This window comes from Pygocentrus nattereri, chromosome 3 (genome assembly GCF_015220715.1).
Source record: "Pygocentrus nattereri isolate fPygNat1 chromosome 3, fPygNat1.pri, whole genome shotgun sequence".
In the NCBI taxonomy this organism is placed as follows: Eukaryota; Metazoa; Chordata; class Actinopteri; order Characiformes; family Serrasalmidae; genus Pygocentrus; species Pygocentrus nattereri.
The window spans coordinates 39,178,455-39,192,778 of record NC_051213.1 but is presented as its reverse complement, the minus strand read 5'-3'; the positions used below and the strand labels follow the sequence as shown (position 1 = coordinate 39,192,778).

Below are 14,324 nucleotides of genomic sequence, written 5' to 3'. Positions count from 1 at the left end.
TAGAATCATCCATGTCCACATTGTGATGCATCCAAGAATCAATTTTCTCCCCACCCCTAATAATAACTTCATTTTTCAAACGTTATCGTGATTTTAATTCAGCCTTGCCTAAATTATATTATACAGACTCTACTGCTCTTTTTTATTATTTATTTATTATTTATTTTAAATTATTTATATATATATATATATATATATATATATATATATATATATATATATATATATATATATATATATATATATATAATGGCAGAGTGGGTGTATTTCTTAGTGCATCTTTCAACATACAGAGTTAAAGGGCCCATACCATGGAATACCAAATTTCTCATGCTTTTATTTTAAAGAAAGAGTTAGTTGTAATATGTAAAGTTTTAAAACTTGCCGTTTAATCTCCCAGTCCTATGGTCCATATATGAAAACTAAGATGTAAATCAGCCTGTTTTGAATTCCTTATTTTTGTGATGTCATGAAAACATACACATTTTAAATTCTACTTATTCAAGATATTTAGTTTAAATATCCCCATTCACCATGTGAGTTTATGAAGTGTGGGTATGTTACGACTTAATTATCTCATTCCCACACCTTACTAAATCATAGCTATACATTAGGATCTTGTTTCCATCTGTCAATAAGGCATATTATTTTTATTTATGCAAGATGTCACCAGAAGGATTCTGCATTTTCCATGTGGTGTTTGTTATACAATGCAGTTTTGCTGACTGAGCCTGTGCATCACAAGTGGAATACATTGCATCATGCACTGCTTATAAATGGAGTGGACACCATGCCCACAAGGCAGAACTGGCACATGTGCCAGGCTGACACATGTGTCTGCCTGGACTGAGCCAGATACAAGACAAACCAATCAGAACAAAGATCATTTACATATATCAGTTTTAAAGGAAGAGTCACACAAACAACCTGTTTAGTAAGCGATAAAGAAAAGTGAGAAATCTCTCATTTAAAAACAAATCATGTATATTACGGATATGTACCCAAAGACAGTGGACCTCTGAGATATGCAAGAAAAATACAGGACCTTTAAATTTATTTGAGCCCTTTTTTGGAACCTTTTGGTCTAAAATAAATAAGTAGAGTTTAAAAGTGAGAGGCATGTGCTAAGCATTCTAATAGCTGTCTTTAACAGTAAAGAATTAAAGTGAATACAAAAACAGGTTTGCCGCACAACTGAATAAACAAACACAATGCTTTTTAATACCCTTTAAGACCTAAAAGAAAAACCATAAATATATCGAACATGGCATGTATTAAATTGTCTGTCTTATTCAAACAAGTCAAACATGGATAAGATGCTTTAAGGTATATTTATGATGTCTTTTCAATATGTGTGACTATCAGTTTTGGCATCCTGTAGCCCTTCATCAGTGGCGTTTCTGACCACAGGAGCACTGTTGACTGGATATTTTTGGTCAAGTATTCTGAATAAAGTCAATACAGACACTGACTCTTTTCACAACTGCATTTAAGCACCATCTTAGAACGTATTCCCTTAGACCAGACATTTTATGACCATTTTAAGGAGTATATTTTTGGTTTAATAGGACCCTGAAAAAAGAACTCAGCTACATGTGGACTGAATAGCTAAAACCTAAAATAAAGTGACGAGCCAAGTTAACCATTCTGAATCGTGGACAGCACTGCAGAGATAATATTGCCACACTGATTTGGCTGACAATAACCCAGCGTTTGAATTTATTTTTGTTAGAGAACGTTGTGACGGTGTGCTTTGGGGTTATAACAGAAAAGCCCACACAAATATATACTGGAGTGCAAAAAAAATACTCAAAAAAAGCATGACTCAATGCAAATTGCACTTTATATTACATGACAAGACACGTGTGACAGTGGATAGTTATATGAGCACGGGCTGTTCTGTTTTGAAAATATGAGTTGTATTACCCAAACTGAGACTGGAATATACTATGCACCTTTACTAATATTACTTTTATATTTTACACTAATTTTAGTTACATCTGGCAGGCAGCATTTGTTTACTAAGCATTGCGCCAGTGTACGATTTCATCTTGAAGTACCGCCCTTTGTAGCTCGCCCTCGGTCACGTGACAGGATCTCTGCTGACTTTTGCCGCGAAAATTTGGAACAAACCAAAGAAGAGACGAGCCGTTGTTTCCACGACTCTTTGAGATTCCGTACTTTAGTCCTCAGTCTTTCTTTTCTTCGTTTTTTCAATGCATGTTAAAAATCTTAGTAATCTCCAACCACCATTTCGAAAATAATTTGCTTTATTTTGCGCTTATTTGAATTTACGCGGTACCCCCCCCCCCCCCTTCAACTAAGATGTAGAGGCGCAAAGCGTCCGGATTGGCCCGAATTTCCCCGCGAAAAATACGTCATGCAAGCACTTTCGCGCCACTCGGTGTGTGTTTGATAGGAGGCTTCGTAGACGGTAAGTGTGGTTTTTCTATACTTTAGGTCAACAAAATAAATGTAAATAAAAGTTTAAGTCATAGAAGGCTAAGTATGCCCTTTCCTCACTACATAGATATATATTACTACGCAACGTTTGGGTGGGTAACTTTAGTTGGACAGGACTGTCTTTCGATGCGCATTGACATGGACGTGCCTAGTTCTTTAAGGTTGAACAATGGAGAACCATTGCCTGCTGTACAGTTTATCCCTTACGTTAAGCCTGTTCATAAGTTTAAAGCATTTTTGCTCAGATCTAAGTATCTTCTTCACTCCTGTTGCATTGTAGCATGTTGTTTCTCTTGCTACTGCCTGTGATTAGTTAGCTAGCGGTTAGTTTTTAAACCTACAAAACTGAAGGAACTGACGTTAGCTTGCATTCCGAATTCACGGCGCTCTTTTAGCTCAGTAAACTCTAAAAAAGGGTGCATTTGAGCGATAAAATCTGACTAATCTTGGTAACGCTACGCATCTGAACCTGCTACCGTTACTCAGCATCCATTAGTTGTTTTTTTTTTTTTACACCGCGTTAGAATAAGTGAGATGACTGTGAGTAGCTTGGTTAGCTGACGTGCCTTTTTTATGCTTTAACTTTTTTTTTCTTTTACTTTCTTAAGTGGATGTGTTGCTAGACTGTTAATGTCAATAACTTTATATTTTAGTGAGTGTTCAAGATGTCTTCCCCATCCTCAAGCGCCCGCAAGCGTGCCAGGAGCAGCAACCCTCCTACTCGTAAGTTCAGCCAGAGCGATTGTGAAATGTGCATTATTAAATGTTGTTGTTGTTGTTGTTGTTGTTGTTGTTTGTAATTGAAAGTGATTGTATTTGGGGACGTACAGAGGGTATCTGGGATAAGCGACATTTACAGGGCTAACTTAAGGAGAACTGTCAGATGATCACACCTGGCTAGCTTGTCCAATGGAAATTCCTTGTGTTAGTTTATATTCATAAAAAAACTCATCACATTCTCACTGTGTTTAGTTTTAGACATTTTCTGAGTATATAAAGTTTGTTTTTGTGCCTCATTAGCGGCTAGTGAGGACCCTCTGTCTCTATCACCACGGCCCCGTGAGCCCTCCACAGGAGAATTGCAGCCCATGCCCACATCACCAGGCACAGACATGCAGAGCCCGGCCATCCAAGACACTTCACTCTTCTCCAGCCCAGTGGCTCGTCGCTCTGGTACCTTTCTTTATAACTGTAGTATGATGAAAAGTCAATAATAGTGCTGAGTATCATAGTTCATTGTGTTTTATGGAACCCACCAAATCTCTTTTGGTCTTGAATTTCACTGGCTAAGTAGTCTGTTTTAGTGTCTATAAGCCAGTAGACATGCTTATTGCAAAATCTAGACTGCTGATTGGCTGTCTAATTTACTTTTAGTAAGCATGTTATTAGAGCTTCTTGAATAAGCTGTGACCTCTAATAGTGAGTATATGAGTCCACTTTCAACATCACACTCACTTCTGGCTTAAGCCACACTTGCTTTCTTTTTTTCTTTTCTTTCTTGTTTAAACTAAGAATAATGTGCTGAAATGTATTACTATAGATATCAAACTTAACATTTCCTGCCTCTAGTCAGGATAGATTACCATGCAGTTAATTACATGTTAGGTCTCATTTTTTGGGGTATGGACAGCAAAAAAATGATTTAGCAGTTACCATTTGATTTTCTGGTCTTTCTTGTTTCCTTGTCTGAACACAGCAGTTGTTAACAATATTCTTATCAGTTCCACAGAGTGAAGTGGATATGAGCTCTCCACTTATATATGATACACCAAGCCGTGGAACCCCAGCCCGCCAGAGGCCTGACCTAGGCTCTGTCAGAAAGGCTCCGCAAGTCGACCTCAACTCTGAGCCTGTGAGTGGAGGCAGTCATTTCATAAAGTCCTCAAATTGTTTACAGAGCAAGATCTTTGGTTTATATGCTAAGGTTAGGTATATAGATATTTTGCAGCTACAACTAACACCATTTAAAGATGAATTTATATTGAGTATAAAGCTGAATGAAACAGTAAAGATGCAATTTTTTTGTCCTGCCCATGCTATGTGAAGCGACCTTGGGTTTGTGAAAGGCACTATATAAATGTAATTTATTATTATTATTATTATTATTATTATTATTATTATTATTAATAATAATTAAAACAGGAAAACACAATTAGTGAAGCTGGCAGTTTTCAGCTTCTCAGCCCCGTCAGCTAACTGAGTATCCATAGTATTTCCTTTCAAATTTGTTTTGGCTTAGTGATCAATACTTTGTCAGTGTGGGTGTTGTCTTGGACATTAGTATGAATTTTCGTCTTTTCCTCCCAGCCATCTGGAGATGCCACAGTAGCTAGTGAACAGACTGCTGGCCAGAGACTTGTCATCTGGGGCACTGATGTCAATGTAGGAACCTGCAAGGAGAAGTTTCAGGTAATGCCAAAGGAGCATCACAAAACAAACTTATGCATAAGAATTATGTATTGTGTATATACATATTTCTTCTCTGTAAGGGGGGAAAATGACTGCAGCACTGAAAACATTGATTAACATAATATTTGTTTGACTTGTTTCCTGTAACATGGCATAGTAATTCATGTGTTCAGTTCATGAACGAGTTTGAGGTTGGTGCAGAGAATTTAGTAGGTTTTTTTTACTCCTTGTAGCGTTTTCTGCAGCGATTCATTGACCCCAGCTCCCGTGAGGATGAGAATGCCTGTCTGGATCTGAATGAGCCATTGTACATGCAGAAACTGGATGAGGTAAGATAAGCTTGAATTTTTGTGGTTTTTCTTTGGAAATGACGTCGAGGATTCCGTTTCTTGTTTTTAGAAGCTGAGTATCATGGACTGGCACTTCACAGGCTTTTGTATACGTTGCAGATCAGCGTTGTTGGGGATCCTGTGTTAAATGTAAACTGTGGCCACATTCAGACCTTTGATGCTGACCTGTACCGCCAGCTTATCTGTTACCCTCAAGTAAGTCAAGTTTTAGTCTTCTGCTGAGTTCTATCAACTGTTTTCTTTGGGTCTAAAATACTTGCCATCCTCAGTCAGTAGCTGTAAAACCATCTGTTTTAAAGGTGTTCTATAGAGTAGATACTTTGCAAATCAGATCACATAGAATGTTGTCTAGAAACGCTCGCTTACAAAGCTTGGAAAACCATTGGGAGACACACGTTAGTGTACTGTTTGTGTTGACGGACAACCTTTGGAGCAAAATTAAAAACTGTGTTTATCCTAAGTTTATCTAAGAACAGTTTTGGTTTGATTGAATTGTTCTCTAAATGTTCATTGTACTGTCCGTTTCCTGAAAACGGATTAAGTATACCTGGCTTTACTGGCAATAGTGTGTTTACTTCCTAGATGTATTTAATTTAATTAAGGCTCTATATTCCAAAGCACCCTACACTATACCAATAAGAGTCCTTGGGCAAGACTCCTAACACCACCTTCGCCTATTTGTGTAAAACGATCAAACTGTAAGTCACTCTGGATAAGAGGGTCAGCCAAATGCCATTAAGTAAGTTAAGTAAGTATGTCTTCCAATAGAAATTTTAAACATTTTAAGGCATTTTGGAGAGTGCATGAATGTGTAGATACTGTTTATTGCCAAACGATGGATTTTTTAAAAAAAAATATTTATTTTGTCAGAGCTCTGGTAGAGATATGGTGCTGGCATTAAAGAGACTGTTTTAACCCCTTATTTGTTTTTCCTTCAATTTAGGAAGTAATCCCCACCTTTGATATGGCTGTAAACGAGCTGTTCTTTGATCGTTACCCTGATTCTGTTCTGGAGCACCAGATCCAAGTGCGTCCCTACAACGCTCTGAAAACCAGAAACATGCGCAGTCTCAACCCTGAAGGTGAGTCAGGCTCATTTTCGTAGTTGCTTGTGGCATGGTTGCTCTCATAACAAATGAAACTTAAGTTCAGCTATGGAGCTATAATGCACATACTGTTATTCTGTATATGCAGAAAAGGTTTAGTGTGCACAGTGAGACTGTACTTGCAGCACAGATTGTAACTCATTTAATCTCTCTCAGACATTGACCAGCTCATCACTATAAGTGGCATGGTGATCCGCACCTCTCAGCTGATTCCAGAAATGCAGGAGGCTTTTTTCCGCTGCCAAGTCTGTGCTTTCAGCACACGTGTGGAAGTTGACCGAGGCCGCATCGCAGAGCCTGCAGTTTGTCGCAACTGCAACACCACACACAGCATGGCACTGGTGCACAACCGTTCGGTCTTCTCTGACAAGCAAATGGTGAGCATACAAGGTGTTACATACATACAAAACATACAAGGTGTTATCACTTGAAATGCTGATGTAACTAACACAGAGGTTGGTAACTTCCATGTTTCAGGCGAAATGTTTTGGATGTTTTAGTTGAATAAATTTTTTTTTATTTAATTTTTGATAATACTATGAGGTTGGTCTTTCAAAATTCTTTACATTAAAAGAAAAAAGTCCCCCGTGGTTAAGCCTTTTGCACTAAAATCAAAAATGACTCAAAGGGTTTCTCATCTACCTTTTCTGGGAACACCATTCCTCTCTCCTTGGGTGTAGGTTCCTTTTACATTTTTCATAAGGGGAAGTAAGGTCTTTGTAACCTCACTGCAGTTAAGTCTGTCTACACCTTCAACAAGTCTGTTTGCATATACTAAAATAATTTCAAGACATTTAAGAAATTGTGAAAATGGAATTTACTGACGTACATGTCATATGGAATTACAAGTAATCAGTTTTCACAGAGCAGTTTTTGCATAAGCTAGTTTTAAAAAAACTGAAAGACAATTTATTTGGCGATATACTAAGATTGCTGAATAATGTTGATTACTTATGATTTCTAATAATTAAAACAAATTTTACTTGGTTCCCTGTTGTATCAATTTTCTCTTTTGGGTCCTCATGTGGGTCCACATACAATTAGTGAGTTTACTTGTGTTGATCACTTTTGATTGGCAGATCAAACTTCAGGAGTCTCCAGAGGATATGCCAGCTGGTCAGACACCCCACACCACAGTGGTGTATGCACACAATGACTTGGTGGACAAAGTGCAGCCAGGAGATCGTGTCAATATCACAGGTGTGTTCTACCCTAATGAACCAGTGTTGTGTAGTCTGCATAAATCTGTGCATGCCACCATTTTACCTAAGGCTCTTAAATAAATGTAATCCAGCCGTGGGAAAAGCGGCTGAAGAATTTAATGTCCATGTCCAGCCTGATTTAACTGGTATACTTATGTATTTTATTATGGTTATTTTTATTTATTTATTTTTTAATTAGGTATTTACAGAGCAGCGCCCATGCGTGTTAACCCACGGCAGAGCCAAGTGAAGTCAGTGTACAAGACTCACATCGATGCTATCCACTTCCGGAAGACAGATGAGCGTCGTCTGCATGGCCTGGAGGAGGAGAATGAGCAGAAGCTTTTTACAGAAGAGCGGGTGTCTATGCTCAAAGAGCTTGCTGCTAAGCCAGACGTTTATGACCGGCTGTCTTCGGCCCTTGCGCCTAGCATTTACGAGCATGAGGACATCAAAAAGGTAGTATTTAGCTGGTAGAAGCTTGAGTAAAAGTGTAAATCTTTTTTCTTTTTTTTTTTTTTTGTGTAACCTGTAACAATAAATCTAATCCTTATGAATATTAACCACTTTCAAAGTGTTGTGTTCATGTCTTGTATGCTAAATTTGTGGCTTTGAAGTATTGAAGATGACTCAAAAGTTCAAACTGTTCTATAGAATGTGTTCAGTCTCATTCTCTGAACAATTTTAAAAATCTTATTAAAAAGCAAAAAAAAAAAAAAAAATATATATATATATATATATATATATATATATATATATATATATATATATATATATATATATATATATATATATATATATATATATATATATATATATATATATATAATTTTTTTTTTTTTTTTTTTTTTTAGCATGACAAATCATGAATAATCAGAAATAAGTTGGTTTTTAACTTGTATGAACAGCAAGGAAGAAGATATTTAGTCTTTGTGAAACCATTGCTATCTTTTTATGTCCTTAGTGAGTGGTGAGAACACTTTATTTTACATTTTAGGGAATACTGCTACAGCTCTTTGGTGGAACACGGAAAGACTTTAGTCAAACAGGCCGTGGCAACTTCCGTGCTGAGATCAATATCCTGCTGTGTGGTGACCCAGGTACTAGCAAATCCCAGCTTCTGCAGTACGTATACAATCTGGTGCCACGCGGACAGTACACTTCTGGCAAGGGATCGAGTGCTGTGGGTCTCACTGCGTATGTAATGAAGGACCCAGAGACTCGGCAGCTGGTGCTGCAGACTGGTGCACTGGTTCTCAGTGACAATGGCATCTGCTGCATTGATGAGTTCGACAAAATGAGTGACAGTACCCGCTCTGTGCTGCATGAAGTCATGGAACAGCAAACCCTCTCCATCGCTAAGGCAAGGTTCTTTCCTTTGTGTTGAGGAGCTTGAGAGGTTTTGTATCTTAAAATATTGTAGTTGATGTGCAGTTAAGTAGCCTAGGTTTCATGGGAAATGGGCTTGAGCATGAGTTGTATGTTGAATTGTGCTTTTTGGTGTGGTTTAGGCTGGGATCATCTGTCAGCTAAATGCACGGACCTCGATCCTAGCAGCAGCCAATCCAGTGGAGTCACAATGGAACCCCAAAAAGACAACCATTGAGAATATCCAGCTCCCTCACACACTCCTCTCCAGGTAAACATGGTCCAAGAGCCATCTTTCAGATTTTCATGGATTTGATAGGTGTTGGGGATTATTTTGCTGGCCTCTTGCAGACTGTCTGCCTTAATCCTACTCACATGCTATCGAATATCTGCAAGGTTCAGACAGGGATTTGGTGTTACAGCAGCATACAGCATCACTTATGAGCACAGAAAAATGGAAATTCAAGAAGTGTATGTGTGGCTACATGGGGTTGAGAGGAAAGTTTTATACTGATAAATAATACCACTGTAATTTAAGCATTCAAACATTGCTCCCTGTCATGGTGTAGTTCAGGTGCGAGAGCGAGGTGTTTGTTTTGTTTGTTTGTTTGTTTGTTTGTTTGTTTGTTTGTTTGAGACCCTTCCGAACAAAGTGTGTGTAATAACACTATTTGTATTGGATTTGGTGTTGGAACAGGTATTAGGCATATTTCCAGTTAATTCTGCATAGACTGTTATTTCCACTAGTGGTCAGTAATTCCCATTCTTCCCCAAAATATACATACACCACCTCCCAGAGTGTGCAGAGGAATACAAAACATTTTCATAATTGGAGATGAAATTCAGAATTGGTGGTGGTGGTGGTGGTGGTGGTGCAGCATTTATTTCACCAGATCATGTCAACCAGATTATGCTGTCCTGCATGACTGGGTTTCTCCCATCTTTTGCAAGATTTATGTTTATATTTCTGCTAACATTTCTGTTTCATGCTCTTCTCTCAATCAGGTTTGATCTAATATTCCTGATGCTGGACCCTCAGGATGAGGCATATGACAGGCGTCTTGCACACCACCTGGTTTCGCTGTATTACCAGAGTGAGGACCAAGTAGAGGAGGAGTATCTGGACATGGCCGTTCTGAAGGATTACATCGCCTATGCCCGCACATACATCAACCCAAGACTCTGTGAAGAAGCCAGCCAGGCACTTATTGAGGTATAATCAGAAGTAAACATGGTTGGTATAGTGTAGTGAGTAACACCTCTGCCTTCTATGCTGTAGAATTCAATCCTCTACCTGGGCAAGCACCCTACACTATACCAGTGAATCCTTGGGCAAGACTCCTAACACTACCTTCGCCTTCCTGTATAAAAATGCACAAATTGTAAGTCGCTCTGGATAAGAGTGTGCCAAATGCCGTAAATGTAAAGTTAACTTTCAGTCTGCAGTAAAACTCTTAAGACTGATCTGATCTCGGCCTGAGTACGTCTAGGGTCAACTTGTTCAAATTTTGGGTCTGTATGGGTACCTATGCTAGTTTGTTACCCTAATATCTGGCTTGTCTGGCAGACAATGTCAACACTATTGTACTTTGAGCTCCACCTTTTTAAATGCATTACTTTGGCTTAGAAAGTTTTGCTTAATTTGCCCCCCCAAATAAGAATAAAAACTGTTGTATCAAGAGCCTCAGTATCCTCAAGTCACACTGGTCATGGAAGCTTGTAGCACTTCAGTTTAGTTTTAGTCTCTCCCATTACACCTAGTTCATCTCGTGCAAGGCTCAGTGCTCAGCAGACTGGTGTGTTAACACTAGCATGACTGAGATTTCAGGATCCTCAGGACATCACCCCTCCTTCTTGCCAGTGATTTAGCAGGACCATAAGTCAACATTTATTATGTTAATTCACAGAGAAGCACTCAGGCAGCAGCTGTGTGGTGCATCCAGAAAGCCTACTAGTAACATCTGTCTTTCTCTCCCCATGTCTGTAAATATATAAATATAATATACTGATTGTTAGTGTAATATCTCCATATCATTATCAGTATATTTGATACAGTACTACTAAATTTGCCAAAATCAGGTCGACAATATTAGCATTGTCTGCCATCGTGTGAACCTTGCTAGCTGCGTAGTTCACTCCGACCTAGCCAACAGTATGAATGAATGACTGAACGAACTAACAAAACGAAATTAAACTTGAACAAGGAAATGTTGAAATTGTTAAACTGAAACAATGAACTATGAGTTCATTGTGTAAATAAAACACAATGGAAATGCACAAGTAATTTCACCAAACACCAAGAAATGGGTTGCAGTTTGTCTTTTGACGTAAATAGGTCAAAATGGCTGTCAATCAAAATGGGATTCAACCTTTCGACTGATCTTCCAATTATCTTGCAAAAGCTCTGCATCCCGACCCGCCCACAGCTGCATTAACCCCCAGAGACGCTCGGCGTCCGGGGAGGGACAAAATCGTGGCATTTATCCAATGACCGAGTTTTGAAGCAATGAGAGAACCAGCTCCATGCAGTCCCGTTGAAGTGAATAGACACTCAGCTTCTACGGGCAAGTGCATTGATGCTACGTGATAAGTAGCTGATTCTGAATGAACTCGTCTTCAAGATTTAACGTGTTCTAATGCATTTGTAGTAAATGAAATGTTAACTGTACATATTTGACCATTTAATGTTTGACATTTTAGGGGAAGCTGAGCTTCCCTTGCAGTCTTGGAGAAATCGCCACTGCTCTATCCATCACTACTACTACGCCCTTGAATTATAACTTAACACGTTTCTACAAATTATGTCATGCTGTAGGATCGGTAACATAGACACTCAGGTTGTAACTTCAAGTTCACCTTCAAGTTGTCACATTAGGTGCTTTGGGAGCTGTAGGAGCTTTCTGTGGGCATGGGGGTTGGTGCATCCAACGCATTCCTTATCATTTCCAAGACAAATGGGTGTTAATCGCTTCACAGCAGGGGAGTGGGCTACATGGAGGCTGCTTTCCCTTACAAACATCTTCGTAGCTTTAGTCATTCTAGTGTTAAAACACCTACACTTAAGATTTCATGCAAGATTCTGTGTGTACTAGTGAAGTTTGAGCTTTGAATTCTGTAACTTTAATGTGTTGCCCAGGCCTATGTGGACATGAGGAAAATTGGCAGTGGTAGGGGGATGGTGTCTGCTTATCCACGGCAGCTGGAGTCCTTGATCCGGCTAGCTGAGGCCCATGCTAAAGTCCGCTTCTCAGACAAAGTGGAGACCATTGATGTGGAGGAGGCCAAGAGGCTCCACAGAGAAGCCCTTAAACAGTCTGCCACAGATCCCAGGACAGGCTTTGTGGACATCTCCATCCTCACCACAGGTACTAGGCTTTTCTCTGATAGTGGTTCCCAGCCTAGCCCAACCCAGCTAATGAAGTCCTTCCTGAATTGGTGTCAAAAGCAAGGAAAATGCTCAAATACGTGGGGCAGAGGCTCCAAGATCAGGGTTGGGAGCCACTGCACTAATGTAATGCGAACAAAAAAAGGTTATCCAAATGCTATAAATACATGTATTTTCTGTATTTAAATATTGGTGTTTTAGCAGCTGTGTGTTTTGGGGTTTCTGTGTATAGGCATGAGTGCTACGGCACGCAAGCGTAAAGAGGAAGTGGCACAGGCCCTGAAGAAACTTATCCAGTCAAAGGGCAAAATGCCGGCCATGAAGTACCAGCAGCTGTTTGATGATCTCCGTGGCCAGTCAGAGGCTGTAAGTGTTTCCTGCCTTTGGAATTAACTGTCCTATTCATTAATTTGACACGGTTTGTTTTGCTAATAGAATTAATATAAATGCACTGCATAGGTTTAAGCTGCAGTCTTTGTACTAATGTTTTTGCAAGTCTTTTTCTGATTGCATTTAAAATGACTATAGGAAAAATGTGCATCAATAGGAACACCATTAGAATAAACTATTAAAAAGTCACCTGAGATGCACTACCATCTTATCAGTAAGCTTTTTTTTAAAATTATTTTTCCCCCTCCTCTTTTCCCAAATTCCAGGCCATCACCAAGGACATGTTTGATGAGGCACTCAGAGCACTCACTGATGAGGACTACTTGACGGTCACAGGGAAGACTGTCCGTCTGCTGTAAATATGACCAGAATATTAATTTGTTCTGATGAACTGGTTTTGTCTGTTTAACTGTAAAACAATGGTTGTGCTTGCATGAATTATGTATTGTGGTTTGCAATAAATAGTTGGTGGTTGTATCTGGTGTGTTTTGTATACTCAAGTTTCCTTTCCTTTGATAAACATAGCTGACTTGCATTTCAAATACCATCACAAGATTTGCAGAGTCTTTGTGATGTTTTGAGAGTTGTAGTTGTTTTAACATTGTTTCAATCAGAACATGTCTGATGAACGTAGCCCAGAATGCTTTTAAACCTTCAAAAACAGACTAAAGCAAAAAACCATTGTGTAGCATGCTTGCTTTTAACCACATGACATTTTCTCCAACAATTGAAGAATAATAATTCTTTATTTTTATATAGCACTTTATCAAGGACCTAAAGACGCTTACAATTGTGTGTGTGTGTGTGTGTGTGTGTGTGTGTGTGTGTGTGTGTGTGTGTGTGTTACAACAAGAGCACAGTAATACATACAGAAAGACAAGGCAGTATATGGGCAGGCCTACTGAAGGAGCATAACAGACTAAGGGCAGGTTATGAGTATGTTGAGGCAGAGTGGTTAAATAAGAAATGGCAGGGTCAGACATTGAAGGTATGAGGGAGGTTATAGGCAAGTGTGAAAAATAAGATTTCAGGTTGGATTTGAATATGGAGTGAATTGGATTTTTTGACCAGTTGTGGGAGAGAGTTCCAGAGTCTAGGGGCAAATCTTGAGAAGGCTCGGTCACCAAAGCCATGGAGGTTAGATGGAGGGATGGTAAGTAGTCCAGCTGAAGACATGAGCAGGCCTGATAGTTTTCAGGCGCCACGCCGGAATTCCGGCGTACCGACGTGTCTGCGAGGAAAAAAAAAAGGTTCGCCTAGTGCAGGGGTCGGCAACCTTTTTGACTCAGAGAGCCATAAAAGCAAAGTAATTGGAAATTTATTTCAGTGAGAGCCACATAATAATATATTAAAACGACGACGACATCTCACTCTAGCGAACGGGTGGGGGGGTGACGACGCCGACATGTCAGACAAGCGAACCGAAACTAAATACCGGACGTTTGTGATATTCCGCCCGAACATTTTTTTAAGTCTCAAAAATCATATACGTTAATTAAATTAATTATTTTCCATACCTGAGCCGCATCAGAGGGATCAAAGATCCGCGGGTTGCCGACCCCTGGCCTCGTGATCTGACCATAGGATCTGACACTTCTCTTGATCTGACATTTGCAGGTTTCACTGTAACCAACACCAAGGCCTAGCCTAC

At 39.3% G+C, this 14,324-nt stretch overlaps 1 protein-coding gene across 2 annotated transcripts; it reads left to right on the top strand.

The window, feature by feature from the left end:
- Window positions 1-2,337: 2,337 nt before the first annotated feature.
- mcm4 (minichromosome maintenance complex component 4) lies at window positions 2,338-13,150 on the top strand. Of its 2 annotated transcripts, none has more exons than XM_017718283.2 (17): window positions 2,338-2,434; window positions 3,117-3,186; window positions 3,484-3,636; window positions 4,185-4,315; window positions 4,771-4,872; window positions 5,106-5,201; window positions 5,322-5,417; window positions 6,166-6,304; window positions 6,485-6,705; window positions 7,408-7,528; window positions 7,730-7,989; window positions 8,528-8,893; window positions 9,042-9,169; window positions 9,904-10,111; window positions 12,035-12,263; window positions 12,516-12,649; window positions 12,940-13,150. In XM_017718283.2, exons 2-17 carry the CDS (start codon window positions 3,129-3,131, stop codon window positions 13,030-13,032), a joined length of 2,535 nt encoding a protein of 844 aa, XP_017573772.1. In that variant the 5' UTR covers window positions 2,338-2,434; window positions 3,117-3,128; the 3' UTR covers window positions 13,033-13,150. The 2 variants fall into 2 exon arrangements, with proteins under 2 accessions (XP_017573772.1, XP_017573773.1); XM_017718284.2 differs by lacking the exon at window positions 2,338-2,434 and adding an exon at window positions 2,468-2,555.
- The last annotated feature ends 1,174 nt before the right edge of the window (window positions 13,151-14,324 follow it).

What these genes read in the sequence shown, in the direction of transcription:
- mcm4 (XM_017718283.2), top strand. Translation starts at nt 3,129, where the DNA reads ATGTCTTCCCCATCCTCAAGCGCCCGCAAGCGTGCCAGGAGCAGCAAC. An exon ending in TCGACCTCAACTCTGAGCCT is followed by an intron (nt 4,316 to 4,770) that starts GTGAGTGGAGGC and finishes TTTTCCTCCCAG; the next exon opens with CCATCTGGAGATGCCACAGT. An exon ending in CCTGCAAGGAGAAGTTTCAG is followed by an intron (nt 4,873 to 5,105) that starts GTAATGCCAAAG and finishes TACTCCTTGTAG; the next exon opens with CGTTTTCTGCAGCGATTCAT.